The 26,306-nt window shown below is 46.6% G+C and overlaps 2 protein-coding genes and 1 long non-coding RNA gene across 5 annotated transcripts; 1 reads left to right on the top strand and 2 right to left on the bottom strand.

The window, feature by feature from the left end:
• Nucleotides 1–311: 311 nt before the first annotated feature.
• LOC146757064 (solute carrier family 15 member 2-like) lies at nucleotides 312–12,212 on the bottom strand. Of its 3 annotated transcripts, XM_085523430.1 has the most exons (6): nucleotides 12,045–12,212; nucleotides 8,111–8,157; nucleotides 4,753–4,840; nucleotides 3,993–4,134; nucleotides 2,138–2,230; nucleotides 319–847 (listed from the first exon to the last, which is right to left on the bottom strand). In XM_085523430.1, exons 1-6 carry the CDS (start codon nucleotides 12,091–12,093, stop codon nucleotides 625–627), a joined length of 642 nt encoding a protein of 213 aa, XP_085379556.1. In that variant the 5' UTR covers nucleotides 12,094–12,212; the 3' UTR covers nucleotides 319–624. The 3 variants fall into 3 exon arrangements, with proteins under 3 accessions (XP_085379557.1, XP_085379556.1, XP_085379554.1); XM_085523431.1 differs by lacking the exons at nucleotides 8,111–8,157; nucleotides 12,045–12,212 and adding an exon at nucleotides 6,962–7,122 and having other exon boundaries at nucleotides 312–847; XM_085523428.1 differs by lacking the exon at nucleotides 12,045–12,212 and having other exon boundaries at nucleotides 325–847; nucleotides 8,111–8,360.
• A 1,036-nt stretch (nucleotides 12,213–13,248) lies between these two features.
• LOC146757063 (uncharacterized) lies at nucleotides 13,249–14,253 on the top strand. Its single transcript, XR_014937024.1, has 2 exons — nucleotides 13,249–13,801; nucleotides 13,877–14,253. It is a non-coding gene; the product is annotated as an uncharacterized LOC146757063 (long non-coding RNA).
• A 558-nt stretch (nucleotides 14,254–14,811) lies between these two features.
• LOC146757062 (zinc finger protein 621-like) lies at nucleotides 14,812–21,977 on the bottom strand. Its single transcript, XM_085523316.1, has 5 exons — nucleotides 20,107–21,977; nucleotides 19,398–19,508; nucleotides 18,753–19,292; nucleotides 15,655–15,671; nucleotides 14,812–14,934 (listed from the first exon to the last, which is right to left on the bottom strand). The coding sequence occupies exons 1-5, from the start codon at nucleotides 20,138–20,140 to the stop codon at nucleotides 14,812–14,814; spliced, it is 825 nt and encodes a 274-aa protein (XP_085379442.1). The 5' UTR covers nucleotides 20,141–21,977.
• Between the last annotated feature and the right edge of the window lie 4,329 nt (nucleotides 21,978–26,306).

Here is a 26,306-nt window from a genome sequence, read left to right as displayed (position 1 = left end):
AAGGTAGTACATTCAGACCCATTTCACTTCTTCGGCTGCTACCTTATCCCTGATTTAGCCTCTGGTTTGCATAATGGGGATTTGAGATTGGTGCATTACACGACATGAAGGCCAGTGCTAAAGTCCTTGTGATGGAGAATGAGAACATGAAGAAATTGGATAGAAATTTGCAGGATGCAATATAGAACTAAAAATAATCATTTTTCCAGCTCTCCAGAACTTCCTATTCTGGAATATCTATAAAACATTCTGACCACGGTGGGTATTAGAATTACCTTCAGAAGTCAATAATTTTCTATAGTTCTTACAACAGACCGGTCCCTGTTTTGAGGGAAAATACCCAAGCAGAGAGGCTAGCAGTACAGTCTTCCTTTTTGTTTGCTGCATTGTGTTGCAGTGTGTTATAATCATGGTCGTTATGCTGGCTCAAAAACAGCAATCTTTCTACGCTGTACTATAGAGGACCTTCCAACTCTTCCAACACCCAATATTTGTATCATTTATTATTGTATGTATTATAATTTATCCTTTTTGATATCAATAGTGTTCTTTTGACATTCTCCTTCTCTGAAGCATATTGATTCTTTCAGGTCTTGTGCAAACCATCCTACCTCACATCTTGTCCTAGCAAATCATTCCTATATATTTTCCTAGCAAACAGGCTCTAGTACAACAGAATCTAAAAACATGAACACCCTCATAACATACCCAGACACTGCAGAGTTTAGAAAAGAAAATAAATCTTACATGTTCCTCTTCAAACTGGTCCCCACCAAATGCAGAGATACAGGGCTTGATACCTCCCATTCCAAGGGCGATCAAAAACAGACCCACCATAAACAGGACCCTTCATGCAAGAACAAAAACAACACCATTGCAGAACCCTTCCACTGCTTATGGGAACATTTTAGTGTCACCCAACTATAATTCCTCTCGTATCACTGTCTCTTGCACATTGCCAATGATGATGAGCCAGCTAACTGCAAATATATACACATATATATATTTATCCTCATTTCTGCATTCAGAATCAGTCAACTGAACAAACAGTGTTTGTCATTTTCTTGCTTTTCGGAGGCCCACCAGACATCAAAGATCCAAGGGACTATTTTTCATTCATCTGAGAACAAAAGGCTGCAGAAATCAATTGTGAAAAGGAAAATTAAAACAAAACAAAAAGACCCTTTGCATATAAGGCTTCCAGTCTGGATAAGCAAAGCAATTCTGTTTGAAATAGGCTCTTGGGTGCTTTCTACCTCCCAGCGCTCCTCAAAATCCCATTGCTGGTCCAAAGGATTACTGATTATTTCTGGGTGGAACAGGAGTATCAGGACTGTCCAGATCTAGGACAAAAGAAAGCTGCTCCATCAACCAGATGTACTCCTGCCTGCATGCATGTATTTTCAGTGCCAGGTTCACCTTGGTAAAAACAGCACAGTGGCTTCAGAAATGCCAGCTGGAAAACTACTTTGACATTCCTATCAGTTCAGAGTCTAGAGGGCAAGAAGAGTAGTATCCTACAAGTTAGGTTGGATATCAGGAAAAACTTTTTTACTGGAAGGGTAGTTAAGCACTGGAATAGGCCCCCCAGGGAGGTGGTTGACTCACCATCCCTGGATGTGTTTAAAAACCATTTGGACGTGGTGCTCAGGGACATGATTTAGCAGAGTGTTGTTAGTGAGGGCAGTATGGTTAGGTTGCAGTTGGACTCAATGATCTTTAAGGTCTTTTCCAACCTGAGCAATCCTCTGATTCTAAGTAACACAGATAATTCCTCTGTCACACATAAAAAAAAAAAAAAAAAAAAAAAAGTGTATTTAGGATTTAGTCTTCCCATGTACACAAAGGGACTTGCTGAGCTGGACAGCTATAGCAATGAGAAAATGAGGAAGAAAGGAGTTTGTATGAGCAATTGAATGGAAGAGACCAAACTCCAGTAGCATAATGTAGCAGAGAGGCATGATCAGAAGTCCCTGTATCAAAGGGCTCAGTCCTGGTGACTGTTCCAAGCTTTTCCTGGTGAATTCACACTTCCCCTCCAAACTGCTGGCCCGATGGAGGTGAAACAAGTGACAGTAGTGGGTAAACCACCTACCATTGCAACCTACGAGAACATTCAGCTTCAGCTGCTACTTACACGTGAACTGCCTGGTTGCCAAGGGATGGAATTGCACCGACTGACTTTATCAGATGGCCAACCACATACACAATGGAGAGGTAGATGATAGTCCTACGAGCAAAGCGAACAGCAGTGACTGAAGGTGCTGTGTGATGTACAGTCTCTAAACAGAGTGTGCCTGTGTTTCCTGATATGAAAGGTCTATTTGGCTGATGCACAAGGAATAGTTTTGTCCATATCCCCAGTACAGCAGACAGCTATAACTTTCACGTCAACATTTTGCATGCTGGAAAAAGGAGATAGGCAAATGGGCTGAGATTAGGGAAGCATAGATGCTACTTTCTTTGGGGAGATTGCTGGGTAGAATAAGCTAAATGTTCTACACTGCAAATAGATGAGTACTCTTCAGGTCCAACTCAGTTTCCAGACTACTAATAACTGGCAGATTGTAGAATGCACTTAACTGTGCTGGGAGGAATCCATAGGGACTGCTGCACGCTTTCAACCCACCTGATTACTACAACCAAATTAGGAGTGTGGTTTTCCTGTTACAAGACTGAATTGAATCTCAAGCACCTCTGGAGGACTGAGCTCATCTATCTGCTTCCCACATCTTGGTGAGTGTGAGCAGGAAATCTGACCAGAAGGGTCAGGCTTTTGAGTACATTACATTGCTTCATTGTCTTCGAGATCAACACATTTATTTATTTATGTGCAGACAAAATGCTCAAAGCGAGAATGGAAGGACTTGTTAGGAAAGAGAATCTAGAAGAAGCCCCATGAGCTCCTCTAATCTGTTATCTTGTTCTTAGTATTGGTTTAGCTATTGCAGCAAAAACTACCATTTATAAAGACCAGGGGATTACTCCGGGAAAAACCTCTTGCCTAGTGCACAAAAGTTTGCCTAATGGTTTATTTTTTCAGAACATTACGCTGCAAGATGGATATCCATCCTCAAACAGCAATGAGTATTCACAGACAACTAATGAAGTTAAAAAACAAGCCAACTTTGTGTATGTGTGTGTGTGTAGGTTTGTTTCACTCAAGAAAATGACTAAAATAAAGCACAAAGAAAAAAAGGAATAGTGATATCTCTTTAAGAGCTTTCTGCTACAAAGGCATATTGCAGCCATTTTTGTCCATGTAGAGACTCACACTGCCAGATGTGCTTAGACCTATAGGGAAGGGTTCAGCTGCACTTCATCACTAACAGCAAGACTCCTCAGGCAGAGAGCAGACAGTGCCAAGGAAAGAATGGCCTGTGTACAGCTGCTCACCACCACTCTGGGTCAGATGGTGGCCCTGCCTGCAAATTATCAGCCTAAGGGAAGAGTCCCTAATTTTCTCAGGGAGAGTTTAGCTGGTTTTGTACTAAGGGAGATGATTTGTCTGAGTCCAGGTTACTCTGGGATAAAAATGGTTGTGTTAATGCATTCCCTAAACTGAGAAAGCATATGTGAGTACAGCTAGTGACATTTCATCTGAAACTAGATCAAGAGGACAATACTGCTTCCTTACCACTTTGAATCTATCTCAGCAACAGAACTTGGCAAGCTGAGGGTTAACCACCCTGTATCTTAGTTTCCTCAAGGTTCATGGGGAAGGAGAGGGGAGGAACATTGTGATCTATGATTTAATTTATTGATTTGAATTGCATTGCCTATTGGTCATTGGGTGAAAGGGGAGCGTGTAACAGCATGAGCAAACACATTAGTTGTTCACCAGTTAACATAGAGAAGCTGTTAATATGTCAAAAGTGTGTCTTTGCTGCACCGTGAACTAGCTCAAAATCAGAAGCGCGGGCAGCACTGAATCTCATGCAGGCTGTACATTGCAGACAGATCCTGTCTGAATTAGAGAAATGTCTACTTACTTGTATTTCCCCAGCCATGAGTCTGCCACGATGGCTCCAATGACAGGTGTGAAATAACAGAGAGCAGAAAAGGCATGGTACACAGCAGTGGAGAGATTCTCATCCCAGTGGAAGAAGCTTATGAAATACAGCGTCAGGACAGCTAAAAGGAAGCAAGCAAACCACATCAGATAATTGATGTGCGTCTCTGTGGGTAAGCAGGAAGCTACATCACAGTGACAAGGAAAACAAGGACTTGCGTACCAGCTATGAGCACTGCTGTGGAAAGATCTGTGCTTTCAGATCTATTCCTCATAATCCCTGACACAGGAGAAGCTCAAATGAGGTATGTGAGTATCAGGCTTCCCCTGCTCATAAGCATTTGTGTTTAGCTGGAAAATATATTTTCTAGCTTATCACACCTGAACCTGTAGTTCTGTTTATGCATATTTTCTATTTGCAAATTAGGTGCCTATATGATTCAATTCAAAGACACGCAGAATGCACACAACTGAAAGGCATCACATGCTGGAAAAACTGGTTTGAGACCAAGAATGATATAAAAAATTCAGACTGGAAGCAACACTGGAGGTCTCTAGTCCCAATTCGTGTTTAAAACAGGTCTAGCTTCAACATCAGGGTGTGCTGTTCATGTTTATATCCCAGAATACCAGTTTATTTTGAAAGACAACTGAGACCATATACAGCAGAACTCTGGAACGCCAGGCCATCATATACAGAAACACAAGGATCGGATAGTCTCTTCCCATGGGCCACATACCTCTCATGCCATAGTAGGAGAAGCGCTCACAGAACTCATTCACCACAATGAAGGCGATGCTCAGGGGGTAGTTGGAGCCACAGAGTTTCTACAGGAATTAAAGTAGAACATATCAGCTTATTGACAGTTTTCACCCCAGCAACACATCCACACAGCACCTGGGCAGCAGAGAGGAGTCCAGTCTGAAAGCCAGGTGCTCAGTGCTGCCTGGCTAACCTGCAGGTTGGACTCAAAGGAGTAAGGAGGCCACACATCCATCTTGCTTTGGTTAGGGTTCCCTATGAACCCTCCTGGCAGGTGTGGACCCCATAAGGAACAGCAAAGGGACTCCAGAACTGCCAGCAGCCAACATCTGCTATGCCCTAAGCTCTAGAAACTTCTTTGGAAAGATTGTACTGCCTCTCTGCTGCAACATAACATCCCACTGAGACGCAAAATACACCTTCAGATGCATTTTTATCTATACTTCACACAGAGTTACTGCTCTCCCCTGAAACTGCTGCCTCCCCCAGCACCCAGAGAGCTGCTTCTTCCTCAGTGTCAACTGCCCTCAGTCTCTGCACCTCAGTTACACCAAACTGCACCACTGCATTTACTGCAGCAGAGCTTCAGCCACGGCAGCTATTTCATATCCCAAGAATGCTGGCAGAGCTATGGACAATTCAATTCATTAAACAAAAATCAAACAAAAGAGCTATGCACTTCTCAAACCTGTCTGAAATTGGCTACTTTTTTATTGACATCAACTTCACTCAAGCTAAAATCTGCTGTTTCCAAATGAAGTGCAAGGCACCTGAACAGCCAGGTCTTAGCGTGACCTTGTGCAGGCCCCCATCCCTCTACTACCCACGGTGGTCCCAGCTAAGCAGCTTGGAGCTGCTGGAAGCTGCTTATCTCCACTGCCTCCCACCAAGGACAGCAAGATTTCACAGCTCTGCCAATTAGTGGGAGAGAGGGGCTGGCCATACATGGGGTGAGGGACGGGGGTGTAATACTGTCATCCGCATTTACATCCAAAGTTTTAAACAGCCGTGGTATGGTGAGATGAACTCTTCGTATGCATTTCTGTACCTTGTGTCAGAAGTAATGAATTCCTCTATTACTTCCCAGAGTCTCAAATGCAAACACAGATAAGAAGATAGATGCGTTTATTGAGGTTTATTCCACCAAGAGACTTGAGCTTATTTGGATTCCCAAAGCAATGCCTCCTAGGTTAGATGACTAGCTAATCATGGTGTCTCACTCAAGATTATACAAGGACCACAGAAGAGAAGAAACTGTTTGCTAAATAAAATAAAAACAAAAACAACACAACACTGTAACTAAACCCATTTCCATTCCCTAACCCAGTATCTGTGATATTTTTGTGATTTTTGAAATACTTTCCTCTCACTATTCATGGAATGCCTTGTTATTAAGAAACCCTTGGACTCTTGGGTTCACTTGAATAAAGATGTAATTATCCATTTCATTTATCGTTTGTGCTGAAGCTGTCGTGCTCAGCATATGGCTACCAAGACAGAGTGCACAGAGGGTGCTCCCTTGGAAACTGGACCCAGGGCTCCTGCTTTTAGACCAGCCTGAAAAATGGCAGTATATAGAAGCTGCAAATGCACAAATGCACAATGCTCTCCCGCAACACGTTCTTAATATTATAGAGGAAAAGCCATAAGGAGGAAATAATGCTTCCTCTGGTTACTTTGTGGCATTTTTTGAACTTGGAAATAAAATGACATAACAGGGATATCTTTCTTCCACTCTTTCCCAGACCTCGTTGTCAGTACTCTGATAATTAATAGCATTTGATGCAGATACAGAGTGGGACTCCACAAAGCCAAGGCAGCCAGGTGTAGGGAAAGCTGCTGCCTGAAATCACTGCTCCGTGCACAAACCCTGCAGGATCTGTGTGCATCAGTAGGAGGTACAACGTGCCATGCTGTGACCTGTAGTGACAGAAACCCTGGCAGTGGCTCCTGCTCTGGGATGGGCACCTCCAACACATCAGTGTCTGCAAGCAGGAAAAGGGGAGCAAGAAGAGAGACTGTACAGCTAAACCTGCCCCAGTGCCTGAGCCAGCACCTTAAGTAACTGCTTACAAATGCTGAGCAAGGGACTTACAAGCAGGGACACTTTCGTCTGGCCTGGACGCTGTGAGACAGCATCAGCGCACACAGAAACACTCAGGTGCTCTCTCTGCTACATCACTGACCTGCATGGGGCCTGCCTGGACATCCAAAAGTGGGCAACCTTCATCCATGGGAAGAGCCAGCTGCAGTTTGCTCACTTTTGCAGAGGAGGACCTTGCTCAGCAGATAGCCCCAGCAAAAGCAAAGAGGCTAAACCTGGATTGACGATCACACAGCTACACTGCTGTGCTTAGCTAACCACTGTAAGCCTGGGATGTGCAGGATTATGGAGCTCTTAGAAATATTGTGGAAGTTGATAGATCTGTGTTTTCAAGAAGAAAAAAAAAAAAAAAAAAAAAAAGAGAGAGAGAGAGAGAGAGAGAGAGAGAAAATAAGGGATCCCTTAAAGTGCCAGTGGCAGAGTTGTTTGCTTTCACTTCTCTCTCTTGCTGATCAGCTGCAAAATAGGACTAAGATTAGTATTTCACATGAGCTTTGAATATCCAATAATTAATGCCTGCACAGTACTTAAAACAGTCAGCTAAATATCTAGCTTGCTTATGACATAACTGGCTGCAAGAGCAATTACTACCACACTGTCCTGTGAATCAAAGCACGTGCAAAACAAGCCTCTTTCTTACCAAAGCCAATATAGTGTACGGTATTTAGTGTCAAGCCCTCAGCTGGAACTAGCCTGAAAACCTACACAAACGCAAGAGCTGCAAGGTAAGCAAACAATGAATCTGGCTTAACTCACAGCCAAAGACGTAAAGCTGAGGCTCTGGGACACACATCAGTGGCCTGTCCAAAGTCCCCATCCCTCCTCCTGCTTAGCAGCACCTGGAAACCTGTCTCAATGGTCTCACCAAAGGAAGCAAACGCACAACCCAGCTCCCTCCTACCCATGCATGACAGCTCCCTGCAATTGACAGAAGGAAGTCCTTTCCCACAAGGAAAGGAGCATTCAGGAAAAAGGCAGCAATGCAAACCCTCACTTTTATTTTTCCCCAAGGATGCAGTTCATTTTTACACTTTAAGCTGCCCTTTGTCAACTTAATCAGGTTAGTGGAGGGAATTTTTGCATGGAGTTGTTAACGCTTACTTCAACCCTCTGCAAGAAAGGGTGTTTGTCTCTAGCCAGAGCACAAAGGAGGAAAGAACAGAGAGATCTTGCAATGTTTAGAGCAAGCTGAGCAGAAAGCATAGCAAAGTAAATGAGCTGTAACACTCACCGGAGATTTTTTCTGAACAGGGAAATCTCCTTTGGGGGGATCATCTCCTGCAGAAATAAAAGTGAACAAACTTTCCTTGGATTCGTTTCTCTGAAAAGTGTTCATCTCCCCTCTCGCCTCGTCTCCCACCATGCTCTGTGGCCGTGGTGAGTTGACTGGGAAGATTTCCAACCTCAGGCATGAAGTTTGATTCAGTTTGAGTTAACCCTAATTGAGCACATTTCTGCGGCCAGGGCAGAAAGGGGAGGGAGATGCCATAAAAAAAGACAACAGCAGAGCTCAGGAAGAGCTGGGGAGTGCAGCTTAAACCTTCTGCAGGTTGGGGCTGTGAGCACTTTGTAGCACAGATCTCCAGTTTGCTTGGCATGCTCCCAGCTGTCTTACACACATCAACCCAGCACAGCCCCATATGCTGCACAGATGTGAGACGAATAAAAATCCAGGGTCCCAGAGACCTCTAGAGCCTGCTGATTTAGGAGAAAAGCATCAATCTGTCCTCCATTGTGGTAATGTCAGGTTCATTCCACAGGGGTCCCGCTCCACTGAAAAATCATGTTACTCCAAGTCATAACCACTGAAACACTCATCACCCTTAGACACTGGATGTCATAGGTGCCTGCACGGTATTAAGTCATTTCTTTGCTGTTCCAGGACCAGGGTACATTTCCACACCAACTCCCTGGAACATCCTTGACTTCCCCTATGGGGCAGTTTAATCCTGAGGGCACAGACAGCACCCAGAAGCAGCTTCAAATCCGCTGTAACATCTCCTTATATACAAAAGGCCACCTCTGGGATCCCTATGATGCAAATGCTTTCTATGCTGGGTAGGGAGCCCCCGGCTCCCAGCAGGCACCCACCCTGGTGTCCCTCCTCATTTGCCCTTCCCACGGGAATCCAGGGAGCTCCTTATCAGTACTCCCCAGCAATGCCTGCAGTTACAACAAAATTCACAGCCTTCCCATAAACCACCCTGAGTGGCTGCAGCTCTGTGGCATTTCGGGTGCAGTGCAGGGCTTTTTCTTCCCCTTCCATTTGGCTTCTTTAAAAGGCAAACATTCAAAGCAATTTCCCAAATATTCCTCCTGTTTCTTATCAGAAAAAGCACAGATCATACCCAGGATCTGCAGTTGGCACCAGTGTCTCCATAAACTCACCCCTAGCTCCAGCACCAAGTTGCTGCTAGTGCTGGGTATAATGGAGCCAGGTTTGCAGTTGACAAACCAGGAAAGAGGCATCTGCTCATACCACAGATCCTTAGCCTGTCTTCAGTTCTTGCTAACAAGACACAGAGAACATCTCTGTTAAGCCCATTTCACAGGCAAGAATGACTTTAAAGTATATTCAAGGCTAAGAGCAACACAAATAACAGATCATGTGCAAGTTGGTCCTGTCTCCTGCACACCAGGCCAGCATATACTCTTGAGTCCTGTCAATCTGACCCCTTACTGAAGGCAGCAGAAATATTTCCAAGCCAGCTGTTGGTCTCTCTTACTTGCCAAAGCATCTCCAGCCAAGCCTCAGTAGGAGCCTGCTGTGTTCTGCTATGCACAGATGAGCAGGACAAACACAGTGAAGTTTATTAAAGGATTACACAAAAGCAAGACAGGAGAGGTTTCAGCATCCCTCATGCAGGGCTCCCATGCTGATGCAATGTGATGCCTTAATATTATCTTCAGAATCCTGCAGCTATGCTTCCTTTGTGAGTACACAGACCTGTGCTTTACACCAGCTAAATGATTTTTCTAATACTAGCATGAAAAAAAATATATGTATCAGTCAGTAGAATTAACATGCTGCTTGTCAAATACAGTGCAGAGATGTTTAGGCCATTATCTTCTGGAAGGTTTTTTCAGACAGAAAGGGGGGAAAAAAGAATAAAAATGTGTAGTAATAAATAATAAGTCAAAGCAAACAGTGAGAATGAGTTAAGGAGAATATATGTGCAAGCAACTCAGATGCAAGTTGAATAGAACTTGATAGGAGACCTGTGTGGCTGGGATGAGAATTGGAAAGGAATTGTACCACAAATGGAAATAAGGTGACACTTCTGAAGATGAGTACAAACAAACAGATCGAGTATGGAGCAATAGAGGCTGAAAAGCTAAGGCACAAAATGAATTATAGCTAGCAGGGGACACAAAAGGCAATAAGAAAAGGTGTTAGAAATGCTGTAAATACTGGAGAAAGAGGAAGGAAAATGAAAGTCTTATTGAAACTAGAAAACGAGCAAACAAAGGCTGATCGAGAGAAGCCAGGGAAGTTGCGTTCTTTTTGTATGTCTTCAACAAAAGAAAGAAGCCACAATATACAATATTCAGATGCTTCAGTTGTGCTCAAATTGCTACAGCCTGATCAAATTCACTTCAAGGTGTGGATATTGTTTTTGAACCAACTTCCTTGTAAGAGTCAGAGGTAGCACAAGCTTCACCATTATCTTTAAAAAGGCAAGTGAGGCTTCATGTGAAATATCCATCCAGTGGGCAAACAGGAAATCCCTCTCACAATACTTTCTCACCAAACTGGGAAGGTAGAAAACATGCAGGTTCCCAACTTCTCCATGAGCAAAGAGAACAAAAGCACAGCCAGCAGGCTGCTTGCACTTGTGCCCAAAACTGGGATGGAGAATAGGGCATTAACTCAAAATTTTTATGTGGGAGATAACATCTTGTGGCTCTGGAATGAATAAGATGAAATTCAGGAATGGCTGCCAAATGCTACCCCCAGGAAAAATGACACAGAGATCAACTATTCTCTACCTTCATTAATAAGATGAGGAAAATAACTGACTTCAGTAAAGAAGATCTGGGGCCTCTTTTGTCCAAATTTCCCTCTTGCAAGGATGTGGGAGCACTGGCAGAAAGGTGGTGCAGTTGAGGCAGTCCTTGATGTTGGATATTTAAGATCATCTTAGGGACTGGCTGAATATGTCAGGCCCTGTTCCAGAGCTGGCAGACGAATCAGGTGCCCCTCTGATGTTCACTCTTCTGAATTTCCATGAAAAGCCTGTTCTAAACAACTTCAACTGGCAAGCAAGGACTGCTTTGCTTTATGTAAGATTTTTTCTGCATTGTTCTTCCTGCAAGCGGACAACCTGTAAGATGATCCACGCTTCAATGTAAAACTTGGCTACCAGATGCCTTGCATAGCTGTAAGTTTCCATGAATATATTAGTTTACAACTTCGAGTCAATCTTCTACATTTTTCAGATCCCTAAATCCACAGGAGGACAATCTGCATTTTCCTTTTGCATTTACAATTCTTAGATCCTCAGTACTTTATCCTGCACTGCTGTACACATTAATCTGTTTATACTCAGCTGATCAATTCATTTATGTCTGCATTCATCTTGTTCAATTCCTTCTTGATTTTCAGCTCAGCCACACTGGTCTCTTTCTAATGAGTCTCATTTTGAATTCACACACACTGGTCATCCTTTAATAGTATTTTCACCATATCTTTGTTTCTCTCCTCTTTTCCTAAGAAAAAGTTACAGCTGTGCCAGGAACACTTCAGGCTGTGGTCTGTCTTCAGATGGACAAGATGATCTCTCCAGATTCCTTTCTCCAGTTCTTCCATTACAGAAAAGATCACAGCTTAACTTATTTAGACAGACCAAGACTGGCTCCCAGTCACCTGCAGACTCATCCCAGAGTAATTTAAAAAAATAAACACAAATGTTTCACTTGATCAACCAAGAAAATATGCCACAAGTCTTCAGTCCTGCCTCCCTGTTCTACTCACTAGTCCTTAGGGACTCAAACTTGTAAAGGTATGTCAGTCAACAACACTAACAATATCAAGCACCTAAACTGTCTTTAAGTGCCTGTTAGCGGGTCACTAGTCAGCCTGTGCACATCAGGGAAACTTCTCATCACTCCTGGTGCCTTTTTGCCTTCAGTTTAGCAAAAGGAGTTTTAAGAAATTCTCTCACCAGCTTGGGCTTCCTTTGCAGTTTGCAGCTCACGGTCCTTCTCTGCCATTCCTTCTGCTCTGGGTGCACCAGATGAGCACAGCTATGTAGTGCTTGAAGATGAACCTTGTTGAGCAGTCCTGGCTCTCTCTCACCCTGTTAATGTTTCACTTCACAGCAGCAGTCCTTTGGTCGCCAATAAATAGTGATTTATTCACTACTTACTCAACAAGCAGAAAGGAGGAATGAGCACTATAGGCCATATAATGAAATAGAGATGAAAAGATAGAAAGAGAATTGTAAAAAGCTTTGTTTGGAAATGCTTGTGGCTTCTGTTACAAGACTGGAGGGAGGGGAAACACATCAGGAAAGGGCTTTCCCTTTCAAAGGACTTTTAAAGAGACTGTTACAGCACATAAAAATTAGGATATTTATCTTCACTTAGGGGAAATGTTCAGCAAAACACAGAATAAAGAAAACCCAGTGCAAACAAATACAACCATAAATGTAAACTCATTTCTAGGCTCTCAGGATGGGAACATCACAGAATCACTGCAAAAATTGGAAGCTGGCTCCAGAACAAGACTTGCAGTCTTTTGTAACCAAGCACTGATTAACAGTGAGTGCCAAGGAAGGATATACATTACTTTGAAAACCAGGAATCATTTAACTATTCAGGTTGTCAGTACAGAGAGAGCCTAAGTGACCTCTTGAATTCCTTTCCAACTATTTCCCCCTTGAGATTCCAAGTTGTATTTGATACTGCGAGGTCAGGCACTGTGCCCTGACTCCCAGCTGACCAGCTGCACCAGTTTGTGTAGGTTGAAGACAGAGGAAATGGACACTGAGGTGCTCCAGGCAATGCTGACCCACAAGCACATGTCCAATCCCTGGGACATTTGTATTCTCTGTCCTTCCTGCTTGGCCTTCATCTCCCTCCATAGCCATTTAAAGCATTTTAAGAATGCAACTCGTGTCTTAGAGGCAGTCCCTTATTAAAACAATACCTAGTTTTATTGTTCATACAGGTTTGTAAAGTCTGAGAAAAAAAAAAAAAAAAAAGAAAAAGAAAAAGAAAAAAAAAAAAGAAGAAGAAAATAAAAAGAAATTAAGAAAAGGAGAACCAAGATGGGTATTAAAGGGAACATTAGCTCATCTTCTAACACCCTACTTAGTGCTGTTTGAGATCGCTAAATTCTGAATAGCTTTCTTAATGCCTCTAATAATCAAGATGTGCTAGACTCTCACACACCCACCACCACAGCTGACTGGCTCTGGCATAACTCCAGCTCTTTGATTAAAACCTGGCACTAGAAGAATCCACAGGTTAACCCCATCCACTTGCCTGGGGCTGGATCTTCCATCCCCTTCATGGAGTGAGAAGGTGGGAGGTCTCTGCAGCTGGAAGAAAGATGGATGTGGTGTGGCAGAACTTTGAAAAAGCACTTGATGGCTGCTTGGCAAACATTTTCTCCCTGGTGGTACTGGTAGCAGGTTCTTAGTGCTGTAGGTCTCAGGGTGTTTTACTGTGCAGATGATACTATTTCCTCTTCAGAGATGGGCAAAAGAGGGGAAAAAAATGTCCTGATGAAGGCAGACTCCACTGAAAGCTCACAGGTGCCAGCTCAGCAGTCTATTCATCAAGCTGCCCTGCCTTTAGCGTTATCACAGCAAAGATTGAAAAACAATTGCATGCAGCATCTCAGCCATCTGTAGTCCATTCCAGCCTCTGGGACATATACTGCCTTGGGAACAGCCCTTTTCACACTGACAAAGTGGTAAGTCCCATACCATCTTCTATCCCTTTCCACGCTCAGCTGCTTGTACTCAATGTTTACTTGTTTCTCCTTCAGGAAGAGGCAGCTGGTAGCAAGAAACGCAGGAATCCTGCAACTCCTCCATCCCTCGCAGCCAGCTCTCAGGGATGCCCAGCACTGGGGGTCTGCTGGACAGCAAAGGAGGGTTCACAGCTCCTGGATGTGGCAGCAGGACACCGGGGTTCAGTTCTGATTCTGCTATATATCAGACACCTTGAGCTATCCTTAGCTCCACTGGCCATGAAATGAGAGACAAGCAGAACTAATCTCCCATACACACAAAGGAAACACTTTCATCCATTAATCTGGCCATACAACTAGGAGAATCTCAGGGCAGGCACTAATTGTAGTTTTTCCAGTTTTGTTTTTCATGCACCAACAATAAACAGCCTGATTGTTTCATTATCTGCAAACTTAATGCACTGCACAATTTCAAATCCTTGCCATTGCAGAGAGAGTACTCTCACCATCTCTCAGCGCAGAGGATTTTTTTGGCTAGAGCTTAAGTTAGATTGCTGTTGCATAATCAGTGTTTCATTAGGGCAAGCTGCCAGGTCAGGGAACATGTAAATCCCTATAATATCTGTCCTGGTAGAAATCCTACTGATCTAATCCAGAGAGATCCCAGCTCTACATCAGTGGCCCCTACCAGATGCAAGCACAGATAGACACATCACAGCCTCCTGCATTCTAGGGACTGTCATTGCTATGAGATTTTAATCAGATCCTCCTGGACCAGCTCCCTCCATTGCCACACCCAGGGCCAGGCTGATCAGGGGCTCATCCAAGATTCATTAACTCTGGTTCCCCACATTTTTATAATGAGCTTGTGGTGCCATCCATTCTTTTCTGCCTCCCTCTGCAGTGACCACAGGGATCACTTTGTCGGATGGGGAAAGCCAGCAACTCCAGCAGGAAGAGCAGCTGAGTGGGTTTTCCCTGTATTAAACTCCAGAGGGAAAGACACAAAATTAGTGACTTTTCCTAAACACACAGTCTGAACTGACAGTCTGTAGCACAATTTCTTTTGTCCTGGCTATGCTGTGCACAAGGAAGTCTGCTCTCCCCTGGCTCTTGGTGCAAATCCCCTCCGACTGCAGGGGAGAAAGGTTATACTCACATAAGAGAAGGAGTTCATAAGTTGCTCTTCTTCATACAAACAGCACCCCTGAGCAAAGACATGCTTTCCTCATGGACACAGGGAGCTGCAGAGCAGAGCTGAAGCTGCAAGGAAGCAGCCAGATGCACATCCCACCAGCAGGCAATGGTACATGGTATTTCTCCTGCACCTACAGCCTGGATGCTGCAAGTCATTGGGTTTGTGCAACTGCAGGCTCAGCATGAGTCTGGCTCCAACAGCAGGTGGTCTGATGAATCTATTTGAGGCTGCTTTCATTCGTCAGGCCACTATGGTCACCTCCTGGCCCCTCTGCTTTCCCAACCTGTTTCCAAGTAGTTCCTCATGCACTATAAGGATACAAACCCTCAACGGATTTCCTTTATCTTCCTGCAGTGTATTTGTTAGACGCTGATTGGGTCCTTCTTTGCATTTATTACTCACCAGCTGCCATTCCCACCTGCATCATTGTGGATGCCTAGCAGCTCCAAATGACAATATGGATTTCCACCACCTCTTACACCTGTGCTCATAGCTGATCTTTTGCTGTTCAGTATTCAGCTTTAGGTCTGTCCAAGAGCTTTTGCACAGCCTTCAGTAAACAGAGACTACACTGGTATTCAGTGACAGAAATCCATTAGTGCCAATATTTGTTAGCTTTAATAAAGCCATGATGAAAAAAGCAGTCACCTTTTACATGGCCTTTGGCTATGCCTAGGATACAAGAGAAAATCTGGCAGTGCCAGTCCTATGAGATACAGAGGGCCACTCAGGAGGTTTGTAGTCAATTGACTTCATAGAACCTCAGAGTGCTCAGCAACCCACAAGAAGAGCTTTGTTTATAAAAGCAAAAAGACTCCAGTCTTCAAAAAGGGCAAGAAGGAAGACCCGGGTAATTACAGGCAAGTCAGCCTCACCTCTGTCCCAGGGAAGGTGATGGAACAGCTTGTTCTAGATGCCATCTCCAGACAACTGGGTGATATGGAGGCTATCAGGAGTACTCAGCATGGGTTCACCAAGAGGAGGTCGTGCTCGACCAACCTGGTCGCCTTTTATGAAGATGTCACTAGCTGGGTGGACAGGGGGAGGGCGGTAGATGTAGTCTACCTTGATTTCAGTAAGGCTTTTGATACTGTCCCCCATGACATCCTTATAAAGCTGAGGAAGTATGGGATAGATGAGTGGACAGTGAAGTGGGTCGAGAATTGGCTGACTGGCAGAGTGCAGAGGGTTGTCATTGCCGGTGTGGTGTCTGGCTGGAGGCGTGTAACTAGCAGCGTCCCCCTGGGGTCTGTACTGGGTCTGGTCTTGTTAAACATCATCAGCGACCTTGATGAAGGGATAGTGACCACCCTCAGCAAGTTTGCTGATGACACGAAGTTGGGAGGATTGGCTGACATGCCTGAAGGCTGTGCTGCCATTCAGCGAGACCTGGACAGGCTGGAGAGCTGGGCAGTAAGAAACCGGATGAGGTTTAGCAAAAGCAAGTGTAGAATCTTGCACCTAGGGAGGAATAATTACATGCACCGGTACAGGCTGGGGGAAGACCTGCTGGAGAGGAGCTCTGCTGAGAGGGACCTGGGTGTCCTGGTGGACGACAGATTGACCATGAGCCAGCAGTGTGCCCTTGTAGCCAAAAAGGCCAATGACATCCTGGGGTGCATTAAAAAGAGCGTGTCCAGCAGGTCGAAGGAGGTGATCCTCCCCCTCTACTCTGCCCTATTAATGCCTCATCTGGAATATTGTGTCCAGTTCTGGGCTCCCCAGTACAAAAAAGACAGGGATCTCTTGGAGAGAGTCCAGCGGAGGGCCACGAAGATGGTGAAGGGCCTGGAGCATCTCCCCTATTAAGAAAGGAAATGCCTATTCCAGAAGCAAGCAGTGGGCTGGAGAGGGCACCAAAACCAAACCCTGCTTGCACCTTTCCCTCTCCTCATTCCACATGCTGACATTTATTTTAAGAGCAAAAACAAGACTACAGTGAAGAAAGCTCCAGAACAACTCAGCTACTTTATTCACCCCCTTCTCTTTCCACTACAGAAGATTCTCAGAAAACCTCCAAGAGCCACCTTACTGCTCTGCTGACCCTTCTCTGGGATGCATCAGTGCGCTCAGAAATGACTGAGAGCAACACATGCACACAGACACACAGCAGATCCCTACACAACCACTTCTCCACTAGGAAACAGCATCAAAAAGCAGCTGGTGGGAAGAGTAGAAGTGGAAAGCGGGCATGGTGAGAGAAGTGCTTTGGGCAGCAAGGAAAGGCCATCTGAAGCTCCTGGGTTAAGTCCCTTCTGCAGAGGGTGTCGGTGATGCCGTCTCCTTTGCAAACTCTTCCTGCATGGAGAGAAGCATTGGTCTCCCTCATCCCCGGGCTCTCCAGCATTTTGAGGGTCTCTCCTGCTGGGGGTTTTCCCTCATGAGAAATGAGGCACCAGCCCTGAGAGAAACTCTTCCTGCAGGAGATGCACTCCTAGTAGCTACCTGTCCTGTGGACTGCAATGTTTAATGAGGACTGAGCTTTGCATGAAGTTCTTCTGGGAGTGTGAGGAGCTCTCTGCTAGGCACAAAGCCCTTCTCACACTCAAGGCTTCCTGCCATTTCAGCTCACTGGTGCAGACATTCTGGTAACACAGCAGATGGGATTCTCTGAGGGAGAGAAAAGACAAGTTCCCAGGCATCTCCCTGCATGCAGGCCTGGCCAAAATGTTCTAAAATGTCTGACAGAAGCTATGGTCTCTCTCCTGTGTGCATATGCTGGTGCAGCTTCAATTCAGAACTCCCTTTGAAGCTCTTACCACACTCAGGACACTCACAGGGTCTCTTTTTCCTGATGGATGCTCTGATGCAGTGTCAGCTCAGAACGCCTTTTAAAGCTCATCCCACACTCAGGACACTTATAGGGTCGCTCTCCTGTGTGCATGCACTGGTGCATCTTCAATTCAGAACTGCTTATGAAGCTCTTCTCACACTCAGAGCACTTATATGGTCTCTCTCCTGTGTGGACACGCTGGTGCACCTTCAGTTCAGAGCTGCTTATGAAGCTCTTCCCACACTCAGAGCACTTGCAGGGTCTCTCTCCTGTATGGATGCTCTGGTGGAGCTTCAAATTAGAACTGCTTTTGAAGCTCTTCTCACACTCAGAGCACTTATATGGTCTCTCTCCTGTGTGGATGCGCTGGTGGAGCTTCAAATTAGAACTGCTTATGAAGCTCTTCTCACACTCAGAGCACTTATATGGTCTCTCTCCTGTGTGGGCACGCTGGTGCATCTTCAATTCAGCACGCCTTTTGAAGCTCTTCCCACACTCAGGACATTTATATGGTCTCTCTCCTGTGTGGATGCGCTGGTGGCGCTTCAAATAAGAACTGCTTATGAAGCTCTTCTCACACTCAGAGCACTTATATGGTCTCTCTCCTGTGTGGATGCTCTGGTGGCGCTTCAAATTAGAACTGTTTATGAAGCTCTTCTCACACTCAGAGCACTTATATGGTCTCTCTCCTGTGTGGACACGCTGGTGGATGGTGAGGTGGGTTCTCCCTTTGAAGCTCTTCCCACACTCAGTGCACTTGCACGGTCTCTCTCCTGTGTGAATGTGATGGTGGATGGTGAGGCTGGAACTGTTTTTGAAGCTCTTCCCACACTCAAGGCACTTATACGGTCGCTCTCCTGTGTGGACACGTTGGTGTATTTTGAGTGTAGAACTATCCTTAAAGCTCTTCCCACACACAAGGCACTTATACGGTCGCTCTCCTGTGTGGACACGTTGGTGTATTTTGAGTTTAGAACTACCTTTCAGGCTCTTCCCACGCTCAAGGCACTTGTACAGTCTCCCTCTTCTGTGGATACACTGGTGGGAAGTGAGGCTCCCACTGTCCGTAAAAGTCTTTCCACAGTCAGAGCACTCAAAGGCTCTCTCTCCTGTGTACATGCACTGCTGGCCAGTGGGGTGGAGTCTCCATTTCATGCTCTCTGCAGAATCACAGAACTCGTAATGCCTCTTTGCTGAGTGCGTGCACTGGTGGCTAGTGATGCTGGAATCCAGTTTAAAGCTTTTCTCACACTCAGTGCATGGATTCTGCTTTTTCATCTGGCACACATCCTTGCTCCTGGTTTCCTCAGGCTGCTTTGGACCTATGTTGGAGTCCACTGGGTTCCTCAGTGTCATTCCCAGACGCTTTCCCAGGGGCTTCTTGATGTGCTCACCCTGACCTTGCTGCAGGACTTCCTGGACATCCCTTCTGATTTCTTCCACAGAGATGTGATTCCGCTGCATTTCCACTACACAATTTCTCTGCGGAACCTCCTTTGTATTTTTGATCCCATCAGCTGCTGGATGACAGAGGAAATGCAGCAATAGCACACGGTGCCCAAAATAAAACACAGGCAGAGAAGGCTCTTACAGCCTCAACATTCCCCTTCCCTCCACCACCTCACCTGGGCTGAGGTCTCCTGGCATGGCCTCAGGGCTACGCACATCTGGGATCCAGGGGTCTTCCCCTCGTTCAAGCAGGGAGATCAGCATGGGCTTGGGGGCTGGAAGTGGAGCTTCAGGGAGAGAAACAGGGAACAAGAGAGCATTTCCCTCATGCTGGCACAGTGCCTGTTCAACAGCTTCACTCTGTGCCCCTCCCCAAGGAGAAACCACCATTTAGGTCTAAATGACACCGTGCCTACAGCTTCCCTTGGAGCAAAGAATGTTTTGACATCTCTGAACATTGTGAAGGGATATTTTTTCTTTCAAATTAACTTTACAACAGCTTATTTGTTTTCTTACAGTCTACCAGTGGTCAAGGCATCAAAATGTTGATGGCAATTGCATGGAAAATCCTCAATTCCATAGCAGTAACCAGGGATTCATCTGTGAGCTGGAGCTGGTGGCACCATGCAACACACAACACAAGGGCTGGTTTTCTCCCTCCTGGCTGATGCCTGCTTGCCAGCACTGACTCTGTGGCTTTGATCAGAGTGCCGTGCATACTAATCCCTTCTGAAACTCATGCTTTTCAGTATCTCCTTTCTTGCTGGCACTGTGGTGTGAGTCAATATGTAGCTGCATGGTGTTTATTCAAGGCCCGGCTTGCAGAGGCTCATTCTGCACAGCCAAAGGTGCCCTAACGAGGAGGAAAGGCAGACAAGCTCTCACCCAGCGAGGCCACACACTGGTATGTCTCCAACATCACATCCCGGTAGAGCTCTCGTTGCACAGGGTCCAGCAGCGCCCACTCCTCCCTGCTGAAATACACGGCCACCTCCTCAAAGCTCACGGGCTCCTGCAAGCAAAGAGGCTCCTTGCTGGGAACAGCCAAGGCCCAGGCAAGCAGCTCGCACAGGACAGAACCTCACACCCCAGCTGCTTTTCTGTCCCCAGCACACACACGCTGGCTGAGGGCACCTCCCTCTACCCCTGCATTCACATCCCTGGCCCCTTGGCCTCTCCTGCCTGCTTCCCCAACCCCTACCTCAACTGGATGTGCTGCGGCCATTTGCTGCTCTCCTGCAGGCTGGGATGATCACGGCTGGAAGGCAGAAGTTGAACTGGAGCCTGCAGAGAGAAGAGAAATGGCAGGGGAGCTGTGAGGGAATGCAGCAGTCCCAGTCCCAGCTCAGCCCTTCTGCAGGGCACTGCCCAGCCTTGCAGAGGAAGACAATGAGCTGCAGCACAGGAAACAGTCTGGCTCAAAGAGATGAACCGTCACAAAGCTGTCTCAGACTGGGAGGCTGAAACAACTGGTAGCTGACACTTAGTTCAACAGCTGAGACTGAGAGGGGACTTAAGACAAAGCACGGCAAGGAGGCAGTCATCTTACCCCAAAAGAGGGAGCAGCCCAAGTGCCCCTCCAGCTCTGCTGCACAGCAGCGGGCTGCACCACAGGACCTGCCCTCGAGCAGGGCTGTTTCTGCAGCTCACACCTGCACAGAGATCCCTTGCAGCTTGACATCAAGACTCCTTCTCAATACAGATCTTCTGTAAGACACCCATGGTTACTTTGGAGCTTTCATGTATTCTCTAAGGTTCTGTCTTAGAGGGACTGTGCACGTATGATTCCTTCCACACAAAGCCTTGACCAAGCTTGGGACTAGGAGAGGATCCAGCCACATCCTAGCTCCTTACCTCTGTGGTCTGAAGACATGAGAAAAAAAGGGGAACTACTCTGAGCCTCGTGACTCAATGGGAGGGCCTCCTGTAGGTGTGTGCGTAACCCTACCCTCCATGCAGTAAATAACCAAGTGTATCCAGCCACCTCCGATCCTGCTGTGTCACTGTTAAATCACTACAGCATATCCCTATTATATCAACAAATATAGTCCTGCTTCTCCCTTAGGAGTGTATGCTGTGTTTGGATCCACTTGTGACCAATGGGCAAAGTCTGCAGGATGGCAAGAAGGGAAACAAACCGATGACAAGAGACATGAAGCACGTCCCAAATTCTTCTGTGAATGTTCTCGTGGCGACTGCTGTAGTTGAGCAGAAAGCAGAGGTCACTGGGGGCAGTAATAGGATGCAAAATGGGAAAGGTGTTATCAGCATCGTGTCGGGTTTGGAAGTGACATATGAAGCAAAAGAGAACTGCACCGGTCCTCCCAGAATCAAAAGCGACTGATATTCCACAATATTTCTGCTGCACTACGTGGTGCAAGTTGTGCAGGTAATGCTTATTCACACAATAAACGAAGACCTCCCCGAGTCGCCTACAATCCTTTAGGCCACACATCCTCCACCTGTAGGGTTTGGCTCCAAACAGATGCAAAACTGCACCCATAGCACTAATTAAAGGCACTGCCTCTACACAGTTAAGGCAAACAGAGGCAGCAGAATGACGGCTTATTGCCTGCCCTAGCTGCAGTTAAGGAAACTGAAGAGTGATACAGAAGGAATGGGAAAGGGGAGTTTTATTGGAGGTCTGAGTGGTGAAGGAAGTTGAGGACATACAACAAGGACAGCCTGTGCCAACTGGGGGATCTTTTGATTGACTGCAAGCACACCTAAAGGGGACGGCTACCCAGGAAAGAGATGCAGAAATACTGTTAGAAAATGGTATGGCCATCCAACCTTCCAGCAGGAGGTGCAGAAAAGCACCTGGTTCATGGAAGAACACCGTGAATGCAGCCCCCAACACTCAAACACAGCAAGCCTGCTGGAGCACCACCTCCACAGATCCCTGAGGGAACACCTGGTGGCAAATGGATTAAATCCTCTGGCAGATGTCCGTACATCCTCTCAGGAGTGGAAGTAGCCCTGGGCTTGCTGAAATCAAGCAAGCCCTCAGAAAAGGGTTGGGAAAAGTACTCTGTAAAGGTGACTGATGTAGTTCTCAAAACCACCTACTGCTGATGTTACCTAAAAGTGGTGATGGCTCACATTCCTCGGGTAAGGAAGTGCAAAACGGCGAGGAGTCAACTGGATGGTTCACACTTCTCAAATAAATAGGATGGCTTACTTAAACACAACAATAAATCAACAAAACATCCAACCACATGGAGATTATTTTTCCATCTCCTCAGAAGAGAGAGTATGTGACAGCACTGCAGCCAAACCAGCCTGTGACGGTCACAGCCACCACCAGCCGATGCTGTGCTGGGAATTTTAACTGAACCGTGAAGGCAACTTATCGAATAGCAGCAGTGCTAAACAGAACAATTAAGGCAATAAACAACCACGTGGTTACAACAGCCTTGTTAAGCAGTTGTTAGAGCACTCCAGGACACCTGCATGATATCAATAAATTCATTCCTCCCTCCCTCTTCAGCCGAGCACGCAGACTGCGCTCACTGCCAGGGGACGCTCTCAGCAGCGCGTGCCCTTTGCAGAAGGCACCTGGGCTGTGCTTTACTGACCTGCTGCTGCTCGGCCGTGTTCTCAACGCATGCTCCAGTCAGCCCACAGGCTGCCAGCTTCTCATCGTCTGTTCCAGAGCCCAGTGCCGGAGCTGCTGCAGATGCTGAACGTGCTCAGGGCCCGCAGCTGTGCGCTCAAGGCATCTGCAGCTGCCGGGACAGCCTGAACAAAAGCCTTGCCAGGGCTTTGCACAACCCCAGCTGAGCCATCAGGCAAGCGCTCAGCAAAAAAGGTAACGCCATTTCAAGGGTCGCCAGAGGCACGTGTTGCCCGCAGGGTCCCCAAAGAGAAGCTGGGGGCTGCCGGGGAGGAGGAGCAGGACGAGTGCAAATTTCCACTTGGAGGCTTCACATTAAGACACTCCAAAGGAGGCATCGGGGGGTTTAAAGCTTCCGTCAATCCACGCGTGCACAGCTGCAGAGCGAGGCCGTCTCGTGTCTCCCGTGGCCCAGAGGAAGAACTGCAGCCCCAGCTGCGCTGTGTTACAGAGATCCAACCGGGCAGCAGAGCACGCTGACCTCCTCTGCTCCCTTCCTCACTGTCCCAGCTCCCAGCCCGTTCCCGTGCCCCTCGGAGCCCAGCCCGGGCTGCATGAACTGCCGCCCTGGTTGCAGCCCGTCTGGGCCAGCAAACCTGCTGCGCTGAGCGGGAGCTGGAGCCGGGACCAGGGTCCCGCCTGGGGTACGGCAGTGCGGGTTCCGCCCCGTCCGGGGCCGCTCCCCGCTCCTCTCCCGGTGCTGCTGGCAGGGGGCAGGAAGCGTGCGCTCCTCTGCACGAGCCACGAAGGGCACCTACCTTGGGTGCGGAGCAGGCTGCTCCCAGCTCTGGTGCAGGTAGCCGGGCTCCTCGGAGTCGCGTAGAGCAGAGGACGCCGAGTGCCCTGAGCCCGGAGCTGGCCGCAGGGCGGCCTTGGTGCACCTCCTGCCACCGCGGTGCTGCCCGGATGGCTTCCAGCCAGGCTCTCGCCTCTTCCGCACAGGCTCAGGAAGGCAGGAATTCCCACAACGATCACGCCCAGAGCTCGTTTTCATGGCACATCTGCCCCCGGGGGATGGCGAAGGGAAGGGGTGCGGGGGAGGAGGGAGGGAGGAATGGGGGCTGTGTTTTGTTACGCTAATGAAGCATCGCTTTCTGCCGGCTCTCTTTGCTTCCTTCGGTGGGGACATTCGCACACCCTTGTCATCAGGCATCCCTCCCTTGCTGTCCTGGCGTTCCTTTCACTCCTCTCCCCCACGAGTATGTCCCAGCAAGAGGCAATCTCCGGTACAGCACCAGAGGACATTCTGTGTTGAACAGAACTCTTGCAATGGAACCGAGCTGTGGGAAGGAGCTTTACCCAGAAGCTGCTGTAAGAATACGACTTTCCCCAGATCCTTGTCTAAGGGTCCTAATAAGTCTTCTGTGCAGCGATACCTTGCGGTTCTGTGTGGGTTTGTGGTCCTTATGGCTGGCCATACCTACCCTTGAGTTGCACCGGGCAGTGTACTTGGGAGTGACCTCACTGGAAGGAAAGCAGTGTGCAAACTGCAGTGGGAAATTGCATTTAGGAAAGCAGGATATTGAGGTTCGTTTTCTGGTGGATATGGGTGCTTCTTACTACCCATAGATGGTTTTGTAACAGTAGTAGATGCTACTGCCCAATGGGAAAAGGTTTCCTTTTTTGGATTAATTAAACATAAGCTAAGAAAACAAGCAGGAATACAGAAATTCTTGTACCTGCCAGGTTACTCTGGCAAGAAATTGAATAAAACTGGAGCTAAGAGTGCAACAATATTGACTGATTAAAAACTGTAACTCTGGCTTTAACACAAACTGGGCAAAACAATGTTGTACCCCCAGGAGTTACAGCAATCTCAAATATGATACACTTAGTGGTGTGGGCATCAGGGCCAAAAATGAAGCCCTAAATAGAAGTTAAAAGCAAGAGCTTGCCTAGTCAGGGTAAAGCGGTGCCCTTTGAGGCTATGGGACTGTAGGAGGATAAAAGAAATAATAGGTAACTTTTTGGAGTTTGGATTCCAATTTTGATAGCAAGTGCTGTAGTTTGGTACAAGACTTGAGGGCAAGTACTAGAATAGTTGAATGGATACACTCAGTGGTGGGAAATCCGTGCACTTTATTAACCAAGTTAAGGAACGAAAAGATGGAGTTTACCTTCTGGATTTGAGGGATGTCTCTTCTGCCTGGTTTGGCCAAAGGAAGCCCAAGGTGATTTGCCTTTGAATAGGAAAGCCCTGATATGGGGAGAAGAGTCTCAGTTAACCTGGACAGTGTTACCCAGGGTTGTGAGAACAGCTGAATGATGGTCAAGTCATGAGCCTGAGATCTGGGATCCTCCATCCTAGGGTGGAACTTTACTGCAGCACGTGGCTGCCACAGCAACAAAAGGACTGTGTACAATAGACTGAGAGTTTGCTGAGTTTCTTGGTTTACAGAAAGCACAAATAACTCAACAGCAAGTGACATATTTGGGAAATGAGATTACAGCTGGACTTTGAACCTTAAGGACTGCCAGGAAAAAAGTCATCTGCCAAACCCCTGAGCTGCAAATTGCCAAGGAAGTGAGTAAGGGATGGCCAGGGTGCCTGAGGGCGGTGGCTGCACTGGTACTTGTGGGAATACAAGAAAAGCTGTTCAGAGCAGCAGCTGTGGAGCAAGATAAACAGCATGAGAACCAAGGACACCTCTGCAAGGAGAAGAAGGGTCTCAGAGCTCTGATTGGATACGTGCCTGCATGGACAGTTGAAAAGGGTTCTGTAGAATGCTTTGTTGACATGTAAAGGTGGTTGGGAAAGTTGTAAGGGCGGACGGGAAAGTTAGAAAATAACAACTTGTGAAGGTCTATAAGGGATGTGAGAACTTGTAATAAACGATTTGGATCGTTCACATCTGAGTCTGTGCCTCAAATGCTGCAAATGTGGTGCTGATAGGTTGATGGTTGGACTTGTTCTTAGAGGTATTTCCAACCGTAATGATTTTTTTATTCTATGAGGGTTAAGGACTCCAGGACAGTATCAGTGAATACTTCATTCATGGCTTGAAAGCTGAAGCTTGAAGCTGCTGAGGTTGAATGAGGAAGAGTATGTCCTTTGATCTGAAAAACTGATTGAAAACTGATCTTGAACAGACTTTCTCAACAGGATACTCTTGGTTGGGACAAATACAGAGGAGTGTATTTGTGATTTTTCTTGCGCAGGGTCAGTGATCAGTGTCTGCACAACAGTTTTAGGAAACAAGAAAAGAGAAACAAAAAGAACTGCACGGGACCTAAGTAAAATGAATTCTTAATGACTGACTGTGCTAGTGAAACATATTGAGTAGCTTGAAGCTTAAGACAAAGGAGCTAATTGCTTTGTTGTATGTGACTATATGAAGGGTTGCTGTAAAGAAGAATAGTAAACTTGTTATATGGCAAACAGGCTATGAACTAGTGGTTGTATCAGTTAGGAAGATTCGTGTTAGTTACTGCCTTTGAGTAGTAAAGCTTGTAGAGCTTGGGAAGAATA

This window comes from Coturnix japonica, chromosome 24 (assembly GCF_054131305.1).
Source record: "Coturnix japonica strain WE chromosome 24, WE-NBRP24, whole genome shotgun sequence".
Taxonomy (NCBI): Eukaryota; Metazoa; Chordata; class Aves; order Galliformes; family Phasianidae; genus Coturnix; species Coturnix japonica.
Note: the sequence above shows the minus strand (reverse complement) of the source record. Positions and strands in the feature narration are given on the sequence as shown.

Excerpts from the sequence above, each read along its gene's own strand:
- LOC146757064 (XM_085523428.1), bottom strand. The coding sequence starts at position 8,242 with ATGGTGGGAGACGAGGCGAGAGGGGAGATGAACACTTTTCAGAGAAAC. Across the intron at positions 4,135-4,752 it reads CTCCTACTATGGCATGAGAG|CTGTCCTGACGCTGTATTTC; the intron begins GTATGTGGCCCA and ends GCTTCCTTTTAG. Across the intron at positions 848-2,137 it reads GGCAACCAGGCAGTTCACGT|GGTCCTGTTTATGGTGGGTC; the intron begins GTAAGTAGCAGC and ends TCTTGCATGAAG.
- LOC146757062 (XM_085523316.1), bottom strand. The coding sequence starts at position 20,140 with ATGTTGGAGACATACCAGTGTGTGGCCTCGCTGG. Across the intron at positions 19,509-20,106 it reads CCAGTGTGTGGCCTCGCTGG|CTCCACTTCCAGCCCCCAAG; the intron begins GTGAGAGCTTGT and ends CTCTCCCTGAAG. Across the intron at positions 19,293-19,397 it reads GCCAGGAGACCTCAGCCCAG|CAGCTGATGGGATCAAAAAT; the intron begins GTGAGGTGGTGG and ends TCTGTCATCCAG.